This window comes from Petromyzon marinus, chromosome 10 (assembly GCF_048934315.1).
Source record: "Petromyzon marinus isolate PM22_M1 ecotype Great Lakes invasive population chromosome 10, UKy_Petmar_22M1.pri1.0, whole genome shotgun sequence".
Lineage (NCBI taxonomy): Eukaryota > Metazoa > Chordata > Hyperoartia > Petromyzontiformes > Petromyzontidae > Petromyzon > Petromyzon marinus.
Window position 1 is genome coordinate 7,144,063 of NC_133676.1, and position 24,175 is coordinate 7,168,237.

Here is a 24,175-nt window from a genome sequence, read left to right on the forward strand (position 1 = left end):
AGCCGATGACAGTGGGCCTGTCGCTTTTTCTCAACTATCCTGAACACCTCCTCTGTCAGCCAGGGTCTCTGGGGAGGTCTGGACCGCGTACCCAAAGCAGCCAATGCAGCTGCATGAGTGACAGTCCTAAACCTCGCCCATTTACCCTCGACATCAGGAGGAGTGGGGGACGATGCCAACCCCAGCTGCAAGCGATGATGCAATTCTCACTTGCAACTTTCATCAGATAACTGAGACCAGGCCATTTTAGGTTGGAATGGGGTCCTGGGTGTACACCCACCACCGGAGCGGAAGAATGGCAGGCGCATCTTACAGATGACTAGTCGATGGTCAGAGGGCAGATCAGCTCCACAGTAGGTCCTGGTGTCAAGGACATGGGCTCGCATCCGCTGGTCCGTCACTTTGTAGTCCAGCAGATGTTCTTGCTTGGACCCGGCATGCATCCATGATGTTGTGTGGATGCGCCAATGCCGGAACAGCGTGTTGGTAATTACCAAGCCCATGGGCTGCACAAAAATCTAGCAGTCTCCTACCGTTGTTATTGAGCTGATCTGTCCCATGCCCTCCAATCACTCCAGATCAGGTGCCAGCATCATGACCAACTTGGGCATTGAAGTCACCCAACAAGATGACTCTATCCCGAGGGGCCACTTTAGCCAGCACCTGTGACAGGAGGTCATAGAAGGCATCTGACTCATCGGCTTTGCCTGCATCCCTCCACGGATGTTCGTCTTCAGTGGGGACATAAGTAACCACGACCACCACTCCTCGCCTCCGGTTGATGGGAAGGCGAGCTCAAAGTAGCCTGGGGCTTACAGCTCCCCACACCTCACCGCCACGCTCCCACGCCCCCTTTATTCTTATGTTCAAAAGAAGAGCCACACCCTGTTGTTTGGCAGTCTGCTGCCCCGAGTAGAGGACTGTCCACCCCTCATGGTGGCAGGAGCCAGAACCGGTCCACCGGACCTCCTGAATGCCACATAGATCCAGGCGGTACCGGTCCAGCTCCCGACAGAGGAGTGGCAGCCTCTCCTCCGCAGTGAGCGTTCGAACATTCCACGTGGCCACACGAAGTGGCTTTTTGTTGTTTCTGGAGGAGCCCCGAGGGTAGAGATTCAATCTCCTGCTGGCTCCGCCAATTTGGGTTTGGCCAGGAGACGTCATAGATGCCTGTCCCCCCGGGGCCTCCGGCACAAGCTTATTAGTTAAATATTTTAGACGTGGTTTAGTGGTAAATTTTTGAAGGTGGAGGGGTTACCAGCCCCTCGCACCCATCCAGAGCCCCCGTTTAGCCCGTGGTGGTCACAGACGCCATGAGGGGAGGAGCCAATCGGAATTGGCCCTCCCCCCACAGCACTGTCCACCACAGAGTTGCCCGTCCGGCACCGCGAGGAGGTAGGGGGTTGTTTTGTCCGACGCGAAAACGCACACTAAAACATACATCGTTTTTAAATCGTTCTCATGGTCGATCATTGACACCTCCCAACGGATGCAGCACTCTCACGGCACGACTTGTCAACGCGGAGATGAGAATCTTAGCAGCGTCAAACCGCGCACCGCCGAAACATCACCCAAGTGTTCAGGAACACCGAGCTCATTAGATAAAACGTGTATAAGTAATAGTCCAAACATGCATTCGATAAAACCACGTTGGACAACGTTTTCTTTGTACTTTAAACAAAATAATAATTGGTGTCGCGTGGAGAACACTAAACGCAAATATGCAATGTCTCTCCATATATACGTACGTAAGCATTGGTCTATTTTATTGAACGGACTGACATTATTTGCCCATTCTGCTTTTAATGAGACTCAAATGTAAGTACAAGAGCTCCTGTGTGCAGCACATCTGTGGTGGCCGAGTGTCATGCAATGGAAATCGCGATGCCTCCCTCGGTCCTTGCCCAGCTCGGCAACAGATTTGATGGCACTCCTGGTTTTACAAACTAGTCGACCGATTTCTAAAGATCAGAAACAAAAGCAGAGGCGGGGGCAGCAGGGTTGGTCGTCTTATCTTGGTGCTCGTTATTACGTTTCTGCTACTCGGTAAATGTCGCATTTTCCCCTGAATTGGTAGCAAGCACATAATATATTGTCAATAGTGGAAGGACATTATGTTGTGCTTCATCTTTAGTGAATTCTGGCGGTGCACACAGGAGACACTACCACACACTCCCGTCGTTCTACCCCACTTTATTCGCAATCGCGCTGGAAAACAAATCAGTGGAGTCACAACACGGTACATTAAAAAGGACTCTTACGGTAATTTCAGAACAGTGACTCTCAGGCTCCAATATTGGACCCCCCCCCCCCCACACTGCCAGATTGTTTACAAAATAACCTCATTAATTAAATTTATCTGACAAATAAATATGCAAACAACTAGTTATTCCACGAAACATGCAAGCTCTTCAGGTTCCGTTATTGTGGTGTTTTTACGTACACTTAAAACTTTGGAAATCACAGCTCAGCAATTTGACATTTAAATAATACTTTACATATTTCATTAACACTTACATAGCACTGAATGACAATAATCGATCAACAACAGCTGGTCAATTAGTTACAACTTTCAACAAATTTACCAAAGATAATTCACAATACTAAAGCAGGAATTGTGTTAACACCATTGTTTTAACACCTGGGATTTCGATAAACAGACTAATACTGGATGCACATGGACAAAAAGTTGTTTGAAAATGGGTATAAGAAGTAACAGTTGGTGCCATATGAAAACCTAACAGTGTTACAGGAATAAAACACTTGTAACCGAACTACACTGTGTGAGCAAAGGTCCAACTTCCCGCAATGTTAATGGTGATGTCAGAGTGCACTGACCACTAATTAGCTAATAAGAAGTCATACAAACCCAAATCTCGCAGTCAAACTACATATTTGATACAAATATCTGTCAACGTGACAGAAATGTAATCATTACACATCAGTGCAGATTATTTAGAAGCTCTCTCTTTCACTTAACATGGGTTTGTCGACCTCGTGCTTGCTAGCTGTCCGGGGACCACATGCAGCAGAAACCCCGGGTCCGAAATCTCACGCATAACAAGAGCTTCCACAATGGTATAGACCAATAATACACACACACACACACAGTTACACAGTTACACAAGCGCACACGGACGGGTCATTTACTCAAGATGTCCCATTGCGTGCAGAGGTGGATGGGATTTAAATCACCTCCCCCGTCCCCCACCGCAATGGACCCCGAGATAGCAACGGGATAAAAATGGTTGTCTATTCGATGCGAAGGGTGAAGTTGTCTGGGAATACGCCCTTGTGGCCCTCAAGGACCTTGTGAGCGATCCAATCTGCCTCCTTGATGCCTGCGAGCCAGCCCGAATCCTGCAAGGGGCACAGGGGGGAGAAGCGCATGCGCCGTCGCGTCAGTTATTCGCCCCCGCCAATCTTCCAGGACGAGGAGAGCAGTGCACCTTTAAATGCAAGCAGCGGCCAACTCTTGATTGCGAACGTCGTTCCACCAAAAGGGTGGTTGGGATGCACGCAGATGCACAGCTGCAACCATTGGGGGGAGAGCCATTTCATTTGTGGAAAGGATGTGCCATTCGCACGCACGGAACTATCATCGTGCGGGCTTCTGTTTGTCTATCACATTAAGTTAAATTATATTTTGTTGTGGCACGTTACTGGTATTGCTCATGGCTTAACAGAATGGAAGTGATGTTGTGTAACAGAAGCACATGGGCGTACATAAACTCTAAATTACACAGATGGTGATCTTACGAAATAGCTCCCTTTGCAGGATACTGCTAATTCAATTAATGCAAATGCTTTGGTGCACGGCCAACATTCAATCTATTTAAAACGACCAAAGGTGGCACGCACAACTTGAAAAACAGACTTTGGAATATATAGTTACGTGCATGCTGAGTCTCATCAGTCATCATCTATCCACTGCTGGACGAGCCATTGCCATCCCAGCATGGTCGCTGCGATGCAACAATCAATCTAGAATTTGCACATGTGTGAATTTCACTGTTCAATCTCTAAGGCAAATGTCCTTGTGGGCATATTCCCTCGTTTGACTGTAACTTCATCATTAATATGGGCCACCAGTCATCATCCCTTCGAGCAACATGTCCTGCCCAAGCCGACTTGCTTTTTAAATTGTCAATATGCCTCCAACTTGCCACATTCTCTAGTACATGCGTTTTCTAATCCAAAGTGCAACTTACTAAAAAATGCATTTATGCTACAAAATGCGAATTGGACAGTGTTTTTTCTAACTCTAAACCACTCACTCCCTGCTACATCTGTCCTTCCCGCACCCTCTCCCCCCCAAGTTCCAGGGTTACATTTAAAGCACTCAACAACTGTGTACAATGTACAAAGAGAGCAAAAGGGAACTTTGCTACCTGCTGCTCAGGGCTTTCAAAGAGCAGGACAAGCACCACTTCGCCACTGCTCAAGCACAACTCATCCGTGTCCACAGGTGTGTAGTCGTGCTGGACCTGCACCTGAGTAGTCACAAGCAGCCGGAGTAGCACAGTCAACATCACCCAAAGTTTTACAAGCTCAACCAAAGCACTTCCACGCACCGATTATTATTTAATTCAACAGTAAAGGTTTTTTTTTTGCGGTTGTACTGTATAACTTTCAGATGTGTTTTCTGGCTGTCCCCGTGTTGTTTGACAACATGTGGTGATGTGAAAAGTTGGACTTCGTGCCGAACGACATGCAGTAAAACCTGAAAATACATTGGGGAGCTCTACAGTGGCACAATCGCAAAAAAACGTTGCCGTATAGTTAAAATAATAAGCGGTGCATAAAAAGAGATGATTTAACCGTTTTTGGCTAAGCTCACAATTAATGTTTTCCCTAAATACAATAGGATACAGAGCTGATGAATTTGACAATACTAATTTTAATACCGCTCTAGTATTTAGTGATTTTCAATTACGCTTGATTTATTTTTTGCGATGTCATGACATTTAAGTGCCCTATTAATGCAGATCCTTAAATGATCTTTCTTGGGAGTAACGTGGCAGTGGCGGGCTCACTTTACCTTGTACAAGAAACCTGGAGGAAATTCATAAGACTGGGCCGAAGTGGAGACGTTGGCAATCGGGGGACGCTCCGCCGAGACGTTTGCCATGCATCCGAAGCTCGCATCTTTCAGGGTCAGCTCCACTGGCTGGAACACCGAGAGGGGGATGTTACTACGTGGTTCCAATAAGCAGATGTCCATGTACTGCAGCACAAATGGAATATTTTGCATTTCACTTGCAATTACACCAATTTATAAAACGGTCATCTTATGGCATTTTTATGGCATTTTTTATGGTATTTTTACTGGTAGAGTTTAAAATGTAACAACAACAAATGCCTTTGTGATGCAGGTGTGGCACAGCACCATTTATTTACGTATCCTATTGCCGTGTGATGTTCACGTGTGCTGCCCTGGCTGCTCCATTCCTGTTTTCAACTCGGTATGAATGTATTTGACAGTATATATATGCTGTATATATTGTAGATTTAAAGGTTAGCTATGCATGTGTCACTTGACACCTTGGCCAGACACCCTTGCAAATGAGACGTTCCATCAAAGAGATTATCCAAATGAAAAATGTCTATGATAGAATACATATATAAATGTCTATGATAGAATACATATATAAATGTCTATGATAGAATACATATAAAAATGTCTATGATAGACTACATATATAAATGTCTATGATAGAATACATATATAAATGTCTATGATAAAATACATATATAAATGTCTATGACAGAATACATATATAAATGTCTATGATAGAATACATACATAAATGTCTATGATAGAATACATACATAAATGTCTATGATAGAATACACATATAAATGTCTATGATAGAATATAAATATAAATGTCTATGATAGAATACATATATAAATGTCTATGATAGAATACATATATAAATGTCTATGATAGAATACATATATAAATGTCTGTGATAGAATACATATATAAATGTCTATGATAGAATACATATATAAATGTCTATGATAGAATACATATATAAATGTCTATGATAGAATACATATATAAATGTCTATGATAGAATACATATATAAATGTCTATGATAGAATACATATATAAATGTCTATGATAGAATACATATATAAATGTCTATGATAGAATACATATATAAATGTCTATGATAGAATACATATATAAATGTCTATGATAGAATACATATATAAATGTCTATGATAGAATATAAATGCATAATCTGCTTGCCGTGGCCACCACTTCCACGATGGGCATCTTAGAAGGACAATGTTTGCTTGCACCGTCCAAAGACTGATGTTAAAAAAAAAGGACAGCAGATACATTTACCTGATTACGAACCGATTTTGCAATACCGAGGGTTGTAAATGACAAGCGCTGAACACTTGTGTTAATCACACGGAATACATCACGACCGATATAGAACGGTTACAGATGGCGTGTGAGATTGGGCTAAGTGGTGAAGCACACCAGGGGACACATCAAAATGCTCATAGATGACCGACCCATATCAACAAGAGTGGTGATGTTCTTTATCGTGAGACATGACAAATAAATGACAAATAAACAACTGCAAGTTAAACACGCAATACGTTTTTGGAAAATGGCTAGTGGAAAACCGATGAAAAGAATAACCCGAAATATACTACAGATGCCAACAAAAACCAATGTGCAAGCGACAGCGAAACGGAGTGCCGTTGACACAGCGGATCAAGCCCAACTTGTCAGATTCACAGCCTGACCGGTGATCGATACCTTATACGGAAACAACAAATTGAAAATACACAATGGGATGGTTAAGGCTGGTACACATGCTTCATTTTGTCATTTCAAGCAAGAGAACATTAAGCGTCTTGTCATCATTGGCGTGCTATAAAACACGGCACCCAAATTACCATTTCTTGTTTTCCATTGGTAATTTTTTTCATATACGCGTCTATAAATTATGCAGTGGTAATACTGCTGCATTGGCAATGCTGCACAAGCACAGCTCACAAAAAAACTCCACACATTTGTCAAGAACACAAATATATAGATGATAGGTGACATTTTGGCAATGGCCCTTCTATAAATAGTTCTGCATACCTTATTGCACTTGTCAAATGATGAATGATGGGCTGTTAAACTTTTAGCTGTGTGTCGTAAACATTAATTAATAGTGTAATACATTACAAGCAATTCAAAAAAATGGTCCATAGTTAAAAAAGGAACAATTATTTTGGAGAGTACCATATTTAAATGTAAAATAATATTTAAGCAGAACTCGGTTCTGTGTTTGGTTTCCACACATACACAGATCTGTAGTCCATCAACCAATCAGCTTTCGAGACCACTGATCCAAAAGCAGTTGTTTAATCATGCAAACTATGTACTAATTTCAACTTTCTGCTTCTCATCAGCAGTTATGCAAATGCTACTGCATTAGCAGATATTATTCGCAAGGGAACTCCTAATAAACTACGAGCCTTTTGCCCATCCAAGGACGGGTGTATTTCAGTAAATCTGAAACTGGCAAGCGAAAAGCAGACCGCGACGTGATATTCATGGCTTTAATTCGTGTGCACTTTGTAAGTTCACGGTGACACAGACTTGATTCATTTTAAGGTTATAATCCCTTGTTCATCATGACGTCCTTTTTACTTCTATGTCTCAACAGCGTTACGGAGATCGCGTGACGTGGGGGTTCTGCCTTTGTAGTGAGGGTTGTCAGTTGACGCTGAGGAGCGGGGAGCAAGCGCCTCGCCCCCCCCCATGTGGAGTGACGTCACCCGCTCATGATTATTAATGGGTGGGTCCATGTGGAGTGACATAACCTGCTCATGATTATTAATGAGGAGGGCTGGTCGATGTGGAGTGACGTCACCTGCTCATGATTATTAATGGTGGAGGGGGGGGTCCATGTGGAGGACGTCTCCTGTTCATGAGAATTCATGAGGGGGGCTGGCCGACGTGGAGTGACGTCATGCATGGGACACACAGACATTCTTGGCTCATTATAGTAGTAAATGGGACTCCATTATTTAAGCCTATGGGTTCCCAATTTTTCGCACCTCCGATTAGCACGGTTGGCTACGGACAGTGTGAAAGAAGTTCAACATACATGAATATTTAAATGGTTCGTTTTTCATTTCTCTAATACGGAGATGCTTATACTATATATGCTATCTGATCATATATATGCGCTAATACCTGTATCCCTATATTGTTAATTTACAAATTGTATACAGATATGAAGTTTATAGCAAAAGAAGGCTCCTGACCTTTAGTCGTCGAATTTGCAGATTCAAATCGATAGCACATGATGGTTTTCTTAATCGTAAATCAAAAACACAAATTTTACGCAATAAGCAGAAAAAATGAGAATCTGCCGGTTACATAATGGTGACGCATCACAGCGCATCTTGTGCTTCACATTAATAATAAGATTGCTAATTGGAATGATTTCCTCCAAAAAAATCCAAAACAGAAACACCTTTACAAACAGTGTATCTACCAAGTGCACGTCGCTGCAAGTTACATAAGTCACACCGGAGTTTCTTAAAGGATTATTGTAACTTAGTGTTCAAGCCAAAGACTCCAACAGCATAGAGTAGTAGAGAAACAAGTCATGCTACAAGTGCCTCGTTAGTACTGCTCTCATACGTTTTTTCACTAATCTCCCATGCAAGATCCAATAATATAGACTGACAGCAATGGGGAAGAGATGAGAGATAATAGGCATAACCAATGGAAGCATACAATATGCATCAAAGAAGACTATGACAAAGTGAATATGTAATACATAATAGCTAAGCTGTCCATGTCAGTGAAATCAATAAAAAAAACTCTACAAAAGCACTGAACCAATAGCAAATAAAAATTGTATTTAGTTAACGCGGCCGCTACAATAATGAAAATCCTAAAACGAATGGGACATGCATTTTTAATGTTGTGGAGGACCCAGCCGCGGCACTGAAACGTACCTGGTTCTTTTGCGGTGGAAATACGGATGGAGACGTGGGCTCTTGTTTCACGGAATCAAAATCCAGATCGAGGAGGCTTCCTGTGTCTGCTCTCTTGGACAAGGGAACCTCAAACTGACAAATTGCATTACAACAAGTGACTAACCTTTCCAAAGAAAACACAATATATTTCTGTATATATACTGTACACACACATATTCATCTTGCAATCATCATAATCCAGGAGTGAAAAACATACAAAATGCTAAATAAAAGGTACAAATCAGACATTTTAAAATGCACTAACTTTTACAGCCAAGTGGCCACAACTTTCCATTACAGACCCAAATAATGTTTTCTATTGCAATACACTAAATCCATAACTATTAGCTGATGTGAGCAAACTCAGCAAAACATAAAACCCACAGAATCCTTATAAATATTTACGGGTGTGCTTGCGGTGGCAGCGTTGGGCATAAAGTTGTCATCAAAGAGGTTGACGATGGCCTCTTGTGCCATCTCCTTGCTGGGGGTGAGTTTGGGGGGTGGTGGGACCGGTGGTCCTTTCCGGCCCTGCTTTGAAGGACAAAACAATGAGAAAGTGGCACAAATTCACATTACACCTACATACAGCTGCACAGCTAGACAAAAGGGTAGCTTTGGGTAAAGTAAATGTAGAATAACACACATTTTTCACCTTGAACTAAATTAAGTGCAGGAATTGCATTAACGTGAAAGTAAGTGCAATAAATCCTTTGGATATAAATGTCTAAAATGTTCTTAATTTTGCAAGGGCATTTTGTACATGGGAGCTGTTCTATAATAAAAAAAATAAACACATACTAGTGATAGTGATCTTTGTATAAATGTAAAACATATATCACAAGGTAAAAAAACCTGCAGTAAAAAAAACATACATTTTAATTCTGACTTAAAGCTTTCGGGACTGCAGGAATTCATATTCTTTAAGTCTTTCGGTAAATTCACGTAGATAGGTTCATTATAATGTTAAGTCGGTGAGCAGCCTCCACAGCGAACGCACTGAGGTGGCTATGTTAATGTGAGAGATTAGCGTGTTAACGTGAGAGATGAGCATGTTAATGTGAGAGATGAGCATGTTAATGTGAGAGATGAGCATGTTAATGTGAGAGATGAGCATGTTAATGTGAGAGATGAGCATGTTAATGTGAGAGATGAGTATGTTAATGTGAGAGATGAGCATGTTAATGTGAGAGATGAGCATGTTAATGTGAGAGATGAGCATGTTAATGTGAGAGATGAGCATGTTAATGTGAGAGATGATCATGTTAATGTGAGAGATGAGCATGTTAATGTGAGAGATGAGCATGTTAATGTGAGAGATGAGCATGTCAATGTGAGAGATGAGCATGTTAATGTGAGAGATGAGCATGTTAATGGGAGAGATGAGCATGTTAATGTGAGAGATGAGCATGTTAATGTGAGAGATGAGCATGTTAATGTGAGAGATGAGCATGTTAATGTGAGAGATGAGCATGTTAATGTGAGAGATGAGCATGTTAATGTGAGAGATGAGCATGTTAATGTGAGAGATGAGCATGTTAATGTGAGAGATGAGCATGTTAATGTGAGAGATGAGCATGTTAATGTGAGAGATGAGCATGTTAATGTGAGAGATGAGCATGTTAATGTGAGAGATGAGCATGTTAATGTGAGAGATTAGCGTGTTAACGTGAGAGATGAGCATGTTAATGTGAGAGATGAGCATGTTAATGTGAGAGATTAGCGTGTTAACGTGAGAGATGAGCATGTTAATGTGAGAGATTAGCATGCTAATGTGAGAGATGATCATGTTAATGTGAGAGATGAACATGTTAATGTGAGAGATTAGCGTGTTAACGTGAGAGATGAGCATGTTAATGTGAGAGATGAGCATGTTAATGTGAGAGATTAGCATGTTAATGGAAGATAGCAGAGCCGCAAGCTCTAGATCGGCGCGCGAAGGTGGCTGTGTGTGAGAAATTTGACATGTTAATGTAAAATCGGAGAGCCGAAAATAACAACTAACATCGGAAGGTGGTAGGTGGGAACATCACAGCCAGTTATGACTTAAACTGGTTGATAACATCCTTCCAATGGTTGCTCAGTTTGTACCCATCTTCTTGGTTGAAATTGTGCCTGTATATATGGATGGCTTCATGAACGAATCTTTGTTGATAGCCAGTGGGTTTTGCAAAGTACCTTTGTCTTAGAGAAATGAATTTCGTGAGCCCACCGCATTAAAACAATGATCAACCACGGTCGAGGTATTGGTCCTACCGTGTTTCAGATCGGCCTTATGTTCACGACCGCTTATGTTGCGATGGAAATGTAGTTTTTTGTTATTTTCTTTGAACCTATCTACGTGACTTTACCTAAAAACCCAAAGAATAAAAACATACATTTTTCAACCATTCGATCCCAGTACCACACACTATCTTACCGCGTAATAAAATTTAAAGAAAAACTCTGTGAAATATTTTTCAGGTTGTACTGCGCGTTGTTTGGCGTAATATCCAATATTTCTTTCCTCGTGGTTGAAGCTTCTTTAAGACATAATAATAGAGTTTTTCCCCTTTTTTTTCTGGCAACAAAACTGAAACCTTTTTACAAGGATTAATCTCTGCATTAACCACAATACCTTCAGTCAAAATGCAAACAAAAAACATACTATGATAATATATAGTGCATTGTCCTTGAAACTGATTGGTCCACACCAACGGACGGCTTTCTTTTGAGCCTCGACCCAATTGGTGCTCGACCAGATGACGCCAAAAGGCGTACACAGTTTTGTTGCCAGAAAAAAGGGGAAAAACCCTATTATTATTATTATATTGTGATACTGGCAAAGGAGGTCTAATGATGTAGATTCTTTAAGACATTTCACTTAAAATGAAATTCCATACATGGAGCAACTCCAGTTCCTCAAGACATCGCGCCGAACAACGACACTCAGGCGAGTTGAGCGTGTTGCTCTGACTTCGTGCCAAATGAACACTGTGCCAAACAACCCAAGGTGCAACCCGAACTATACTTCGGACAGCTACGTCGCACTGCCGCCGTGCTACCACTCGGCTCAATAAAGCCGAATGTTAGCACGATGCGACGACATGAGTGTGACCTGCATGGGCGACTTGTGAGGGGTGGGGGCATGGGTGGGGCTCGGCGTCGCATCGTCGCTCGTTGGGCTGGTGCCCGCGGGCGGCTCCACGATGCTGGGGGGCGGCTCGCGTGTCTTCAGTGGCCTCGAGTCCCTGCCAGACACAAAATGCCTATTTGTCAAAATCATTTTGTAAACCATTTTTTTTATTTTCCGAGGTAAGGCCCCACACACTGAGCTCCTATATCGCTCTTTTTTTCAGAAGCGCCATGACAACAAATGATAGCTCAACGCAGTGGCTTCATCACGTGGCAATTTCATCTCGGGCCAAATGCTCTAAACGCATGTTAATAAATGTGGAGGGGAAAACTGGAGGACCTGGAGAAAAATCCACGCGACCACGGGGAGAACGTGGTGGTTAACATCTTGCCACCGTGGTGACATTTCATCATGTTGCTGCTCTGTGGACTGAAATCTGTTGCTTGTAGTGTAAATTATCCTACCATCTGAACCACATATTTGACATTAACTGGTGATGTTTGTGACTTTAATTAGCATTGTCCTTTCTTTGGCAAGTGTAAATTGCATTGCAGCAGCATGTGATCGCTTACTGCATCACACTTGGTGAGCACAGAGACATCTCTGAGATTCTGGAGTAAGTTCAGGAAAATTTAGTGAAATATATTTATAACTTCTTCATTTGAGTTCTCCACATCCATTTTATTGCAAACATGCACAGCTAGAGTAGCAACCAACCATCACCACAACAACAACAACCCCTATAGCAACTGTCACAGCAACACTACAAGACACCACTGCAATAATACCACAACCACAAACAGCACAGCCCATTAGCCTCCACTGTTACAATGCAGAAGATGACCAAATCACCTGCAATGTCCCCCCGGTCTCATAAAATCTCAAAAGCTAAGCAGCCTTGGGCCCGTACAGTTACTTAGCGGGCGACGACTGTACATGAAACAGGAGTTGTAGGCCACTGCTGGGTAAGATCGTGGGCAACAGAGGGCAGTGCTTATTCTTCTACGTCTCCTCGCCTTCACCAATCCACACTGACCAGCATGAAGTGCAGTCAAATAATTCCCATGGCCTGCGTGGCGTGGGGAAGCCCTCATCCAGCAGTGGATTGACAAAAGACATGCACACTCCAATGAGTTTACATCAATAACCATAAACAATCACAATACCACTACAAGTAACCTTCCACCACAGTAACACAAACCACAGCTTAATGCCACAATAATGTTCACACCTATGATAGCAGTTATCAATGTAATTAATTAATCTGCTGCATGTTATGAAAAGTTCTGGAAAGACATGGTCTTAAAGAAACGGATTGCATCTAAGTTTGACAAAAATGTTCTTGCATCTGTGCTTTCATTGAAAATGTTAATGATCCCTCATGAATTATGTTGGATCAACCTACTTATCGTTGAAGCTGAGAGCGTATTCAAATCCCGAGAGAAGCAAAACGATGAAATATAGACGTCATCACGATAAATAATTAACTAGAATTGTAGTGGACAGTGGACCGAACATACGTGAAAGTACATTGCTAATTATATTTCATTATTTATAGCGGGAAACAAAGAACGTGCTATCTGAAATCACCAAATGCATAAAGAAGAAAAGGAAAATATATAAATGCATAGAATATAAAAGCATTTAAAAAAGAATGAGTATAAGTCGGAGAATACAATACACACACATTATTGAAGAATGAAAACAACAACAAAAAAGAAGTTGATGAATGATAATTCACAAACAAACTCACACTCATCTAATGTACGTATTGTCCATTTAAGATTCACTGATGATAGTGACTATTAACAACCCATGGCAATGAACAACAGGAAATGATTGAAGAGAGCTTAAAAATAAAGCGGCAAAGTTCAGCTCAAGATAAATATCATCGCAATAAAAGTACAGTACTTTACAACAAGTTCACTAAATAAAAAGTGTGTACACCAGCATGCGATACTGAGTCGGGCCTGTAGATGGCTGGCAGGGTTATTGAATAACCCGACCTATACACCAGTCACGTGGTTAATGGCGACTCGGTTGAGGGTTGCTGTGTGTGACACCACGTGCTGTTGCATTTTTACAGATTACCACAATAAATGTGTTTCCCTCGATTTGGAGCACCTGCCCACGTCCTTCATTTTCAGTGTGCAAAATATTAAAAGTAACTGCCATAGGCCCACACCTGGAAAACACCACAGTGTATGCATAACTAGGACGATTACTGAAGGCCTATCAGGATCAAAATGATAAAATTACAGTGACGAGCAAGATAAGGGTGGAGTGCTTTTGGAAAACCAAATGGCTAATAGACGAACATACCAATGTGCCAGAAGAGGAATGTTTTAATGCTGCAAACAGGAAATATGGCAGATAAAATGCGACAAAAAGCTGAACGAACACACAAAGAAGTGTGGAGATCATAGCAGGAGTTTGGGGGGGGGGCACGGGGTGCAATGGCCCCACTAACACTGGGCACCTTTATTAATTTATTTTCAGTAGTTTACAATAAGGATTTAAAATTAATTATATGCGCCCGCGATACCTCATGTGAGGGACAAAGCGAACCCCCCCCATCCCACCTCCCAAGTAAAAAAGTCAAACTCCGCCTATGGTGGAGATGATTCTAACTGGGAATTAGACTGAGATAGAGAAACAGTAACACGTGGATCAGAGAACAAACACAAATTAGAGACACCATGTTGACTTTTAAGGAAAGACTGCGAACAGAATGGCAGCCAAAGAAGAAAACACGCCAGAGGACGACCACAAGTGAAGCTAGCGCAAAGAGACCAGCTCAAGCGTGGGAGGTGGAGAGGCATCGCGAGATCGTGTGGAAGAGTGACCATGTGGGGATCCCTTCGTGTAGAACTGAAATAATAACGGCTAATGATGATGATAGTGAATGATTTAAAAAGAATTAAGCATGGTGTGTGGATATACACATAAGCATGCAACGTTGAAATATGATGCAACTGTGATTGTATGATCAACTAACTACAGCTTGAAAGACAATATAAGAAAACTCTTGAACACGTGGAGTGAAACGTCGCACATCATGGCCAACACACGTGGAGTGAAACATCAGACATCATTGCCAACACACGTGGAGATAAATGTCAGACATCACGCCCAACACACGTGGACTAAAACGTCAGACATCATGCACAGCACATGTGAAGTGAAACGTAAGACATCATAGCCAAGACACGTGGAGTGGAACGTCAGACATCACGGCCAACACACGTGGAGTGAAACGTCAGACATCACGCCCAATACACGTGGAGTGAAACGTCAGACATCATGCTCAACACACGTGGAGTGAAACTTCAAACATAATGCCTAACACGTGCAAAATTAAGTAATTTGTGTCACAGTTCAAAGGTGAGAGCACTGCAAGTAGCAGTGATACGGCACCTGGGAGCTCCGTGGATGGAGAAGGCCTTGGTCGAGTGCTGGTCCTCCAGTTTCACCATGACATCGAGTAGCTCATGGTTCAGCTGACAGGGGGTACAAGTGTACACAAGCACAGCTTGGAAACACAATCAGTGTCTCATTGCATAAAACACCTTCAGTAATTCGTCCTCATAACTCGTGCAAAGTATGTTTATTTCCCTTTTCACATTTCTATTTCAATTTGGACTATTGAGAGTCAAGTGCCATTTTGGAGGATAGGACGCTTCGTCGAACTTTGTCCAGCATTGGGTGATACACTCCTCTCGAAGAGGAGACCATCACTCCTTGTTAGAGAACTGCCTGTAGAAAGTGATATAACAGAATCACTTCTGAGATCCATTTAAGTAACATTTTATTGACACTAGAGGCACTGTACCTTTCCACTGTCGTGTTCGTCGCATGGCTGCCAAATGGAATTCTCAGACCTGGAATTTTTGCCACATTAAGTGAAAATCAAATTTGGTACAATACCTGTTGTGCAGTTATTGGTGACCGGCCTGAGACCATCAACTAACTAAACTTGAGAACTCCGTTCAATCACGGACAGTTAACAGCTGAAACCTGGAATCCAATGCAGGCCCTCACGAAACTTCGTGATTTCGTTTATTTTATACCTAAGTGACTTTACCGAAAGAACCAAAGAGGAAGGACATAACCTGTTCATGATTTTGATTTAAAGCTTTCGTGACTGCAGTGATTCATATTCTTGGTTCTTTCGGTAAAGTCACGTTGCAGTCGAAGCGTCATGAGAATTTTATTGTTTTATATATATTTTATAATTTTATTGTTTCCCTTCAACGTGACTTTACCGAAAGAACCAAGAATATGAATCACTGCAGTAACGAAAGATTTAAATCAAAATTTAACCGCCTCTACGGGGAGGGTTTCCACATAACTTTAAGATCCTTGAACAAACTCCGGGATAAGAAGGCTCAGCTGATCGAGTCTCTCACCTTTCTGAAGAGATGCCGCGACTCTGGGATAATACCAATCGCATTTACACTGACCTCTGCTGCTGTAACTGCTAATGTGAAACGAATTCTTTTCAAAACTAGCTTTGCTCTTATCTCAGAGAAAATCATCCTTATACGCACCGAACTAGATCAGTTAGACAAGACACTCTACAAATCACACTTATCATTGACGGCAACAATGTCCACATCGGATTGGGAACATGTAGACAATATGACTGCCTCTTCAGCTGCTACTATGTCGACCAAATGTAAGGACAACCTGATTTCCAAATTTAACCTCCTCTCCAACAAAAGACCGGACCCACACACCAAAAAGCTAGGCGTTAACAAAGTCGCAATTAATCGCAGTAACAGTTCTATTTCTGATGGTCTGAAATCCGTTTTAGCTAAAGGTCTAAACTTTGCAGTCACACCTAAACACATACCAGTTAATGATATCATTGCCCAAGTAGACGTTGCTCTCAGGGGCCTGGGTCACATCGCTGCAGACGTAGCAAGATCTGAAATCACTGCAACCCTCAAAAACGCTAAGATGCCAGCTAGTAACCGCAGCAAAGATGAGCGTTTTGAATTATATCAATTAAAAAAGAGGGATGACATTGTAATCCTCTCAGCCGACAAGGGCAATGCTACTGTCATCATGGATAAAATAGAATATAACAACAAAATTAAAGAATTACTCGACGATGGCAGCTATACAAAAATAAAAAGAGATCCCACCAACAGCCTCGTCACACAAACCAACAAAATAATTTCTGATTCAACCGCATTAATTGATCAAACTAAACAGTTTTCGTTGAAACCTTCTGCTTCTAGGCCACCAAGATTATACGGCTTACCAAAAATACATAAAGTAGATACACCCCTTCATCCCATCGTCTCTACTATCAACTCCCCCACCTACAAACTCGCTCGTTTTCTGTCTGAAATCCTGCGGCCTTTCACTGGAAAAACCACCTCTGCGGTACAAAATTCTACTCACCTGGTATCGACAATCAAGGGTATTTCCCTGTCCCCAGACGACCTGCCTGTCAGTTTTTATGTAGTTTCCTTATTCACCAAAGTTCCTGTACCTGACACCATCGCAATCATTGAAGACTTGGTTCATCAAGGACTAAACACTGAGGTACCCCCCTCTCGTGAGACACTGCTTAACCAATACATACTTCACTTGGAATGGAACTTTCTACAAACAAACTGAGGGCACCCCAATGGGCTCCCCCCTATCTCCGGTTATAGCCAACATTTTCATGGAGAAATTTGAGACTGACGCCATCCAGACTCCTACTCTGCGCCCAACCTTATGGAAGAGGTACGTGGATGACACTTTTGTCATCTGGCCACATGGCCGGCCTGCTCTAGACCAATTCTTCGACCACATCAATTCCATGCACCCAGCCATCAGATGTACCATGAAAGTCGAAAAAGATGGCAAGCTACCTTTTTTGGATGTCCTAATAAAAAAGAGACCTGATGGTTCAATGAGCCACTCTGTCTACAGGAAAGCTACCCATACAGATGCTTATCTGAAACCGGATTCCCACCACCATCCATCACAGAAGAATTCTCTCATCAAGACTCTGCACCATAGAGCCCAATGCATATCCAACCAGGAACACATAGGCAGTGAACTCAAGCACGTACACCAAGCTCTTAAGGCTAATGGTTACTCCGATCATACAATCCGCAAAGCTATCACTCAAACCATGAAGGACCCTCTTGAAGAGCCTTTCAAAACCATCACTTTACCCTACATTGCGGGGATCACAAAAAAGATCTCCAAAATCTTGAATAAACACAAGATCCAGGTCCGTTTCAACACATTACATAAAATCCGTGATCTGGTTCCGTCTGTAAAAGATGTGATTCCGGACATACAGTACCCTAGTGTCTACAAAATAAGTTGCCTCTGTGGTAGTAGTTACATTGGAGAAACCAAACGACATGTCTCGGGCCGCATTCGTGAACACAAAGCAGACCTTAAACACGGTAGGACCAACACCTCGGCCGTGGCAGATCACTGTTATAATTCAGTAGGCTCACATGACATTGACTTCTCCAAGACAGAGGTTCTTTGCAAGTCATCTGGCTACCATGAGAGATTCGTTCATGAGGCTATCCACATATACAAACACTGAGACAATTTCAACCAAGAAGATGGATTCTGGCTTAGCAATCATTGGAAGGATTTGATAAACCATTTCGGGTCTTAATTGATTGTTCATGCTTACGGTGGCTTTCAGACAGCATACATTAATTTTTCGTCTCCCCCCTCCTCTTTTCCGAACATAGATGGACTCGTCCATCTAAACAAACTGTCAAATCGCTATCCGTGGTGCTAACGTTTAAAAATAAATAAATACAACCCGCCACTTCTTTCAAATGTTCTTGCCGTTGGTTTTCACACCTGATGATGACTGCTTGTGTTGCAGTCGAAACGTCGTGAGAATTTTATTGTTTTATATATTTTATTATTTCTGTTCATGATTATTAATGAGGGGGTCTGGTCGATGTAGAGTGGCGTCACACGCGTTACACACTAACATTCTTGGGTAAATATAGTAGTAAATAAAACTACATACATGAAATTAATAAAGTAGAAGTTGAGTACCTGTCCAATTTCCTTGTGAAAATTCTCTTCAAGGCCAGCGATACTCTTGAATGTGTTCACATAAAACCCCACTCGGCTACAGAGAGGAATACAATGAAATCATCAATTGGTAACGATCAATGAAACAACAAAGTACAGAGAAGATAATCCAAATTACAAAGCGATCCATATATAGATACACCGCAAAAATATTGAGAAATTAGATAGAAAATAACATTTTAATTCCCATACTTGACATGTCTTGCAACGATCTTTATACACTTATTAAATATTTTAACACACTCCTGATTCATGGTCTCGCATAACCAGTCTAACTTGTTTACAGCATTTAATAATGTGTAAGCTGATGTTATTGACATCTAAATACAAGGGTCATTAGAAAATCAGTGGGGTATCAATGAATGGATCCACCTCTATAATAAACATCATGAATTTACAGAACGATAGTATTTACCCATTTAAGATACATAATCTCATCCAAGCTACTTTGACCACGAGTTAGCTCCCACGAACCCTGCGTGAGCAACAATCCAAGTGCCTGCATACACCACTATTTTACCAGTGTGTTACAGGGTACGGTTTTGTTGATGGACATATTAGGCTCAGGCACAGAACAGACACTCAGATGCAAGGCAAAATGTGAGTGTAGCTTCTCCCTCCAGTACATTCAAGCATTTCCAATTTTGTCCATTTGTTAAACCCACATTTTGGAGAGAGTGAAGGACTCCAGTACTTCTATGATCAAATAAAGTTCCCACGGAGGAAAAAAATACTCACTAATTTCACATTTATTGTAACGTATTGAACTCGATTACATTAATGTGACGGAAAAAAGTGAAAACAGGACATGTGCCCCCACAGGGCAGGAGTTAATGCAACGTCTCTTGAGTCACACTGGGTTGGAAATAATGGACCAATCCAATGGGAGAACAAGCTGCAGGGAATGTCATTGTATTAGATATTCAAACATATGTGGCTCTGAGGCTCAAGTGCTTTAATGCACTGTGTCAGGGTACTGAGCCAGCACCTCTGAGTTCGTGGGTTTGAAACCCCAAGGCTGACAGGTTTAAAAAAAAATATATATCACCTAGCCTGGAAAGTTTGCAACGTGAAGAAATTTGTATCTATGTATCCAGTCATTGCAGATTGCTTCCAAAGGAGTTTCAAATGTTGCCCTTGTGTGTAATGTGGCCTTCTCAGTTGTGGGGTCATGCGAGTGACAATAGACAAAACCATTTAAAATCTAAACACTCTGAGGTTTTGCCCCTGTTGAAAAAATACCAGTTTATTAAACGAGCAACGAACTCTAACACCTTTACTCCAGCTCTACCTGGCCAATGAGCCGAGTCCGTAGAGAGATTACGACCAATAAACAACAAAAGCAGTAATACTGGGAGACCCTGGGGAGAACTTGAAAGTAAAAAGTGATTTTATTTTCTTCATTTCGCTCTTTGAACATATTGGCAATTGTGAATATTTGTTGTCACCAGCCCTGGGCATGCAAAGCTGTCACACAAATCCAAAATACCAAAAATACCTGTTCAAAATCACCGGCAATTCCTCTTGCAAGTCATTGTTGATCTCCTCAAACACCTTTTGTGCCTTCAGGTAATCCTCTTCTGCCTACACCAAGATTATATTTGCACATCAACACATTTTACACCTCCAAAGACAGAGAGGCTTCATAGGTTCTACTGACTATTTGGTACAAACATTGCAATTTTTTTACCCAATATTGTTTTCTATTTTTGCAATAACGTTCCAGTACCAGCTATGTGTTACAAAGTATAAATATATGCAAATACAGCTCATTAGATAAACTATTTTTCAAGTAATTTAACTGAACAATCTAAAAATGATTTCATCACCCTTCATAAGCCTGACCTTGACCATCTAAGCTGAGGCCAATCAAAGCCATGCTAGCTAGTCTTGGACTCCTCTAACACGAATCAAGATGGAATAGAGCACACCGTTTGAATTTGGGAAGTTGTATTTACCGTGTGCAAACTGGCATCATTGATTAAAACATCAGGTCATTGATGAACTTCAGGGAAAAGGCATGAACAACAAAGATTTTTACATTTTCATGCTGCACAATGTACCGCCATACACTACTGGAGTAAGAATAACGTTCTTTGTCAATCTACTGCTCGATGAAGCCCTTCCCATGCTGTAATGGTCATGAGGCTTTTTGACAATACTTCTCTACACGGATCAGTGTGGGCTTAACAAGGGAAAGGCCCAGAACTGGTTCTAATACCACCCACCACTGACGTTAGCGGTGGTCGTGAATCGAATTCAGGTCTCCCCGTTTGGAATGCACTGCAATAACTACTGTGCCACTGATCCACCTCTGCACTATCATAGGCGGAGTTTGACTTCTATATTTCGGGAGGCAGGGGTTCACTTTGTCCCTCGCACAAGGAATTGCACGTAATTAATTGATAATATTAATTGTTAACTACTGAAAATAAATGTATAAAGGTGTCCAGTTTGGAGGGGAACTGCCCCCCCCCATGCCCCCCCCCTAAACTCCGCCCATGACTTCTATAAAAAGTTAAAATGTATTACAGACCATTGTGAAAGCTATACCGCACATCTTAAATTATAGGGAGGAAGGCAAAATACTCAGACACTTCTTCTGGTGACACGTGATTTACGTACTGTAATTTATAACCATTCTCTTTTGGTCATGGGGATTGCTTAACTATACTTCACTATGCTGACAAGTACGGGTTGGTTAAGAGCGTGGTAGGACCAGAACTCATTCGGATATCACTCACCGTTGGTGTTAGCCAAAGCCAAACTGTAAACTCATAGCACGGTGCACTAACCACTGTACTATGCATGTGACTTAACAGAGATGACTCTGAAGTGTACTATCTCACACACACCATAATGTGGGTTTCCATAGAACTCGGCCACCCCTCCATATTTACAGCACTTGCATTTCACTTGGTCAGTCAGAGAGCTGAGGGACAATTTTCAAAAAGCTACTGGAAGAGTAGGCAAGGAAAAAAAATCCAGCCAGATCAAGAGTGTGTAGAGCTTGGCATCTCAAGCATTTTACAAACTCATGAAGATGGAAAGTATTCTATGGCACGAAATGGAACATCAAGAAAGCACACCCCGACATTAATGCTGAAACTGCACATCACAGCAGCCTTCTGGTACAAATTGAACAAACATTCAATATGTTCGAGGATAATTATAGCACGCAAAGATTTTAGTCTCTTTGTAATCACCATGTCCAAAAAAGTAATCTGGGATGAGTAATAATTATATAATATAAAAAACACTGCTCAAAAGGCACCGCACATTCTAAGACAGCTTCAAGGGTTAGGCAAGGGCATGCACACAATAGAGGCCGGCACTGCTTAAAACAATAATGAATGTGAATGCAAATGTTATTCAGGACAACGAAAGGTAAAGAGTTGAAAATGGGACAATTTTTGAGGCACGATGTACAGAATGATCAGGGGGAAGACCGATGCATCACCTGGTTTTTGAGGAGGTTTGTCTGGGCAATGAGATGGGCCTGGATTTTTCCCTGACACCACTGAGGCGCAGCTTTTTCGAGCAGCAAGACCGGCTGACGGACGCAGACGACACGAGACAACAGAGGCGGCAAGGGGAGGACTTTATGATGCGATCGTGCATACACCGCTTGCCCATACTGCCGCCACAAAATCTCACTTGGAGCCCGAGCTTTGATTATACACCGAGTAACTATTTGTTCCTGGGTAGTAAGTGTTATTTCCTAATTGCTAATGCCTCAAACGTACAGAAAATGGCTATTATTCCCCACAAACTTTGCTTTTGTGACCAGGACAGTGATATTTTGAAATGTATGTATTTTCCAGAACATTCCAGATAGATTCAGTGCTCAGTAAACTTGGAGTAACTTCTCGAACATTCTTGAACTTTCCAGTAATATAAATAGTAGTATAAATACAGGGGCCTTAAGCCCACTATTTCAGTTTAGTTCCAGCTGCCTAAGTGGATACATATCTGCATTTTTCTGAGATGGCATCAAGAGGCTGCAAGCATCCGGCAGACGCACTCTGCTATGCCTTCGGACAATTTATCAAGACAAGAGCGTAAAAGTACTCTGTGGAAGCATCTGCTAAGATGTGCGAGGCCTACAAGGCATATTTCGGCATGCCTGTCAGGGATCAAGACGAACCCTGGGCACCTCATTTCACCTGCGAGCAATGCAAAAAAACTCTGGAAGGTAAGATGGGCAATTGTTGCTCGGAATTTTATGTTCTAAAATTAGTTTTAAAAATGTACATTGTAAAAGTTTTTAATTTTAAAATGTTTTACAATTTTCAATGTCATTGAAAAAAAAATTCATGAAAAATGTTGCGAGAATCTTTTACACATTGGTCATGGGTGAAATGTATTTTTGTAGGATGGTACAGAGGGGAAAAGAGAGCCATGAATTTCGCTATCCCAAGAATTTGGCGGGAACCCACTGACCATTCAAGCAATTGCTACTTCTGCATGGTGGACCCTTCCAAACGTCGGACTGGCAAGAATGCACCTGCTATCATGTATCCAGACCTTCCTTCATCCATCGCCCCGGTGCCACACTGCCATGAGCTCCCCATACCCACTCCTCCGGAGAGAGAACAGCTGTCTTTAGAAGAGAGCAGCAAGTTAGAGAGCGAGGAAGACGTTGTAGATCCAGATGACAATTTCAGAGGTGGAGCTGAGGAGAGAAACCCATACTACCCCAACAAAAAAGACCTCAACGACTTGATCAGAGATCTTGGTCTCACCAAGTCCAATGCCGAGCTTTTGACGTCTAGGCTCAAACAGTGGAACTTGTTGGATAAAAGTGTGCAAGTCGCAGATCAGAGGACGCGTCACCAACCTTTTTGCAGTTTCTTCACCCATCAAGATGGGCTCTGCTTCTGCCACAATGTGACCAGTCTATTCGAGGCAATCGGAATCGCCTGTAACCAGAATGAGTGGTGCCTCTTCATTGACAGCTCATC

The 24,175-nt window shown here is 42.0% G+C and overlaps 1 protein-coding gene across 4 annotated transcripts in view; it reads right to left on the reverse strand.

Annotated features, from left to right (window-relative positions):
• Positions 1-2,178: 2,178 nt before the first annotated feature.
• Positions 2,179-24,175, reverse strand: part of BIN1 (bridging integrator 1) — a 32,077-nt gene continuing 10,080 nt past the window's right edge. For 2 of the 4 annotated variants that reach the window (XM_032951557.2, XM_032951559.2), the window contains exons 7-16: positions 22,672-22,764; positions 20,710-20,795; positions 19,173-19,248; positions 15,549-15,631; positions 12,114-12,246; positions 9,422-9,547; positions 8,996-9,109; positions 5,042-5,170; positions 4,392-4,493; positions 2,179-3,360 (exon numbers count right to left, since the gene is read on the reverse strand). In XM_032951557.2, the coding sequence (XP_032807448.1) occupies positions 3,253-3,360; positions 4,392-4,493; positions 5,042-5,170; positions 8,996-9,109; positions 9,422-9,547; positions 12,114-12,246; positions 15,549-15,631; positions 19,173-19,248; positions 20,710-20,795; positions 22,672-22,764 (1,050 nt within the window). In that variant the 3' untranslated portion in view covers positions 2,179-3,252. The remainder of the gene's footprint in view (positions 3,361-4,391; positions 4,494-5,041; positions 5,171-8,995; positions 9,110-9,421; positions 9,548-12,113; positions 12,247-15,548; positions 15,632-19,172; positions 19,249-20,709; positions 20,796-22,671; positions 22,765-24,175) is intronic. The other 2 variants (XM_032951558.2, XM_032951560.2) reach the window with 2 other exon arrangements.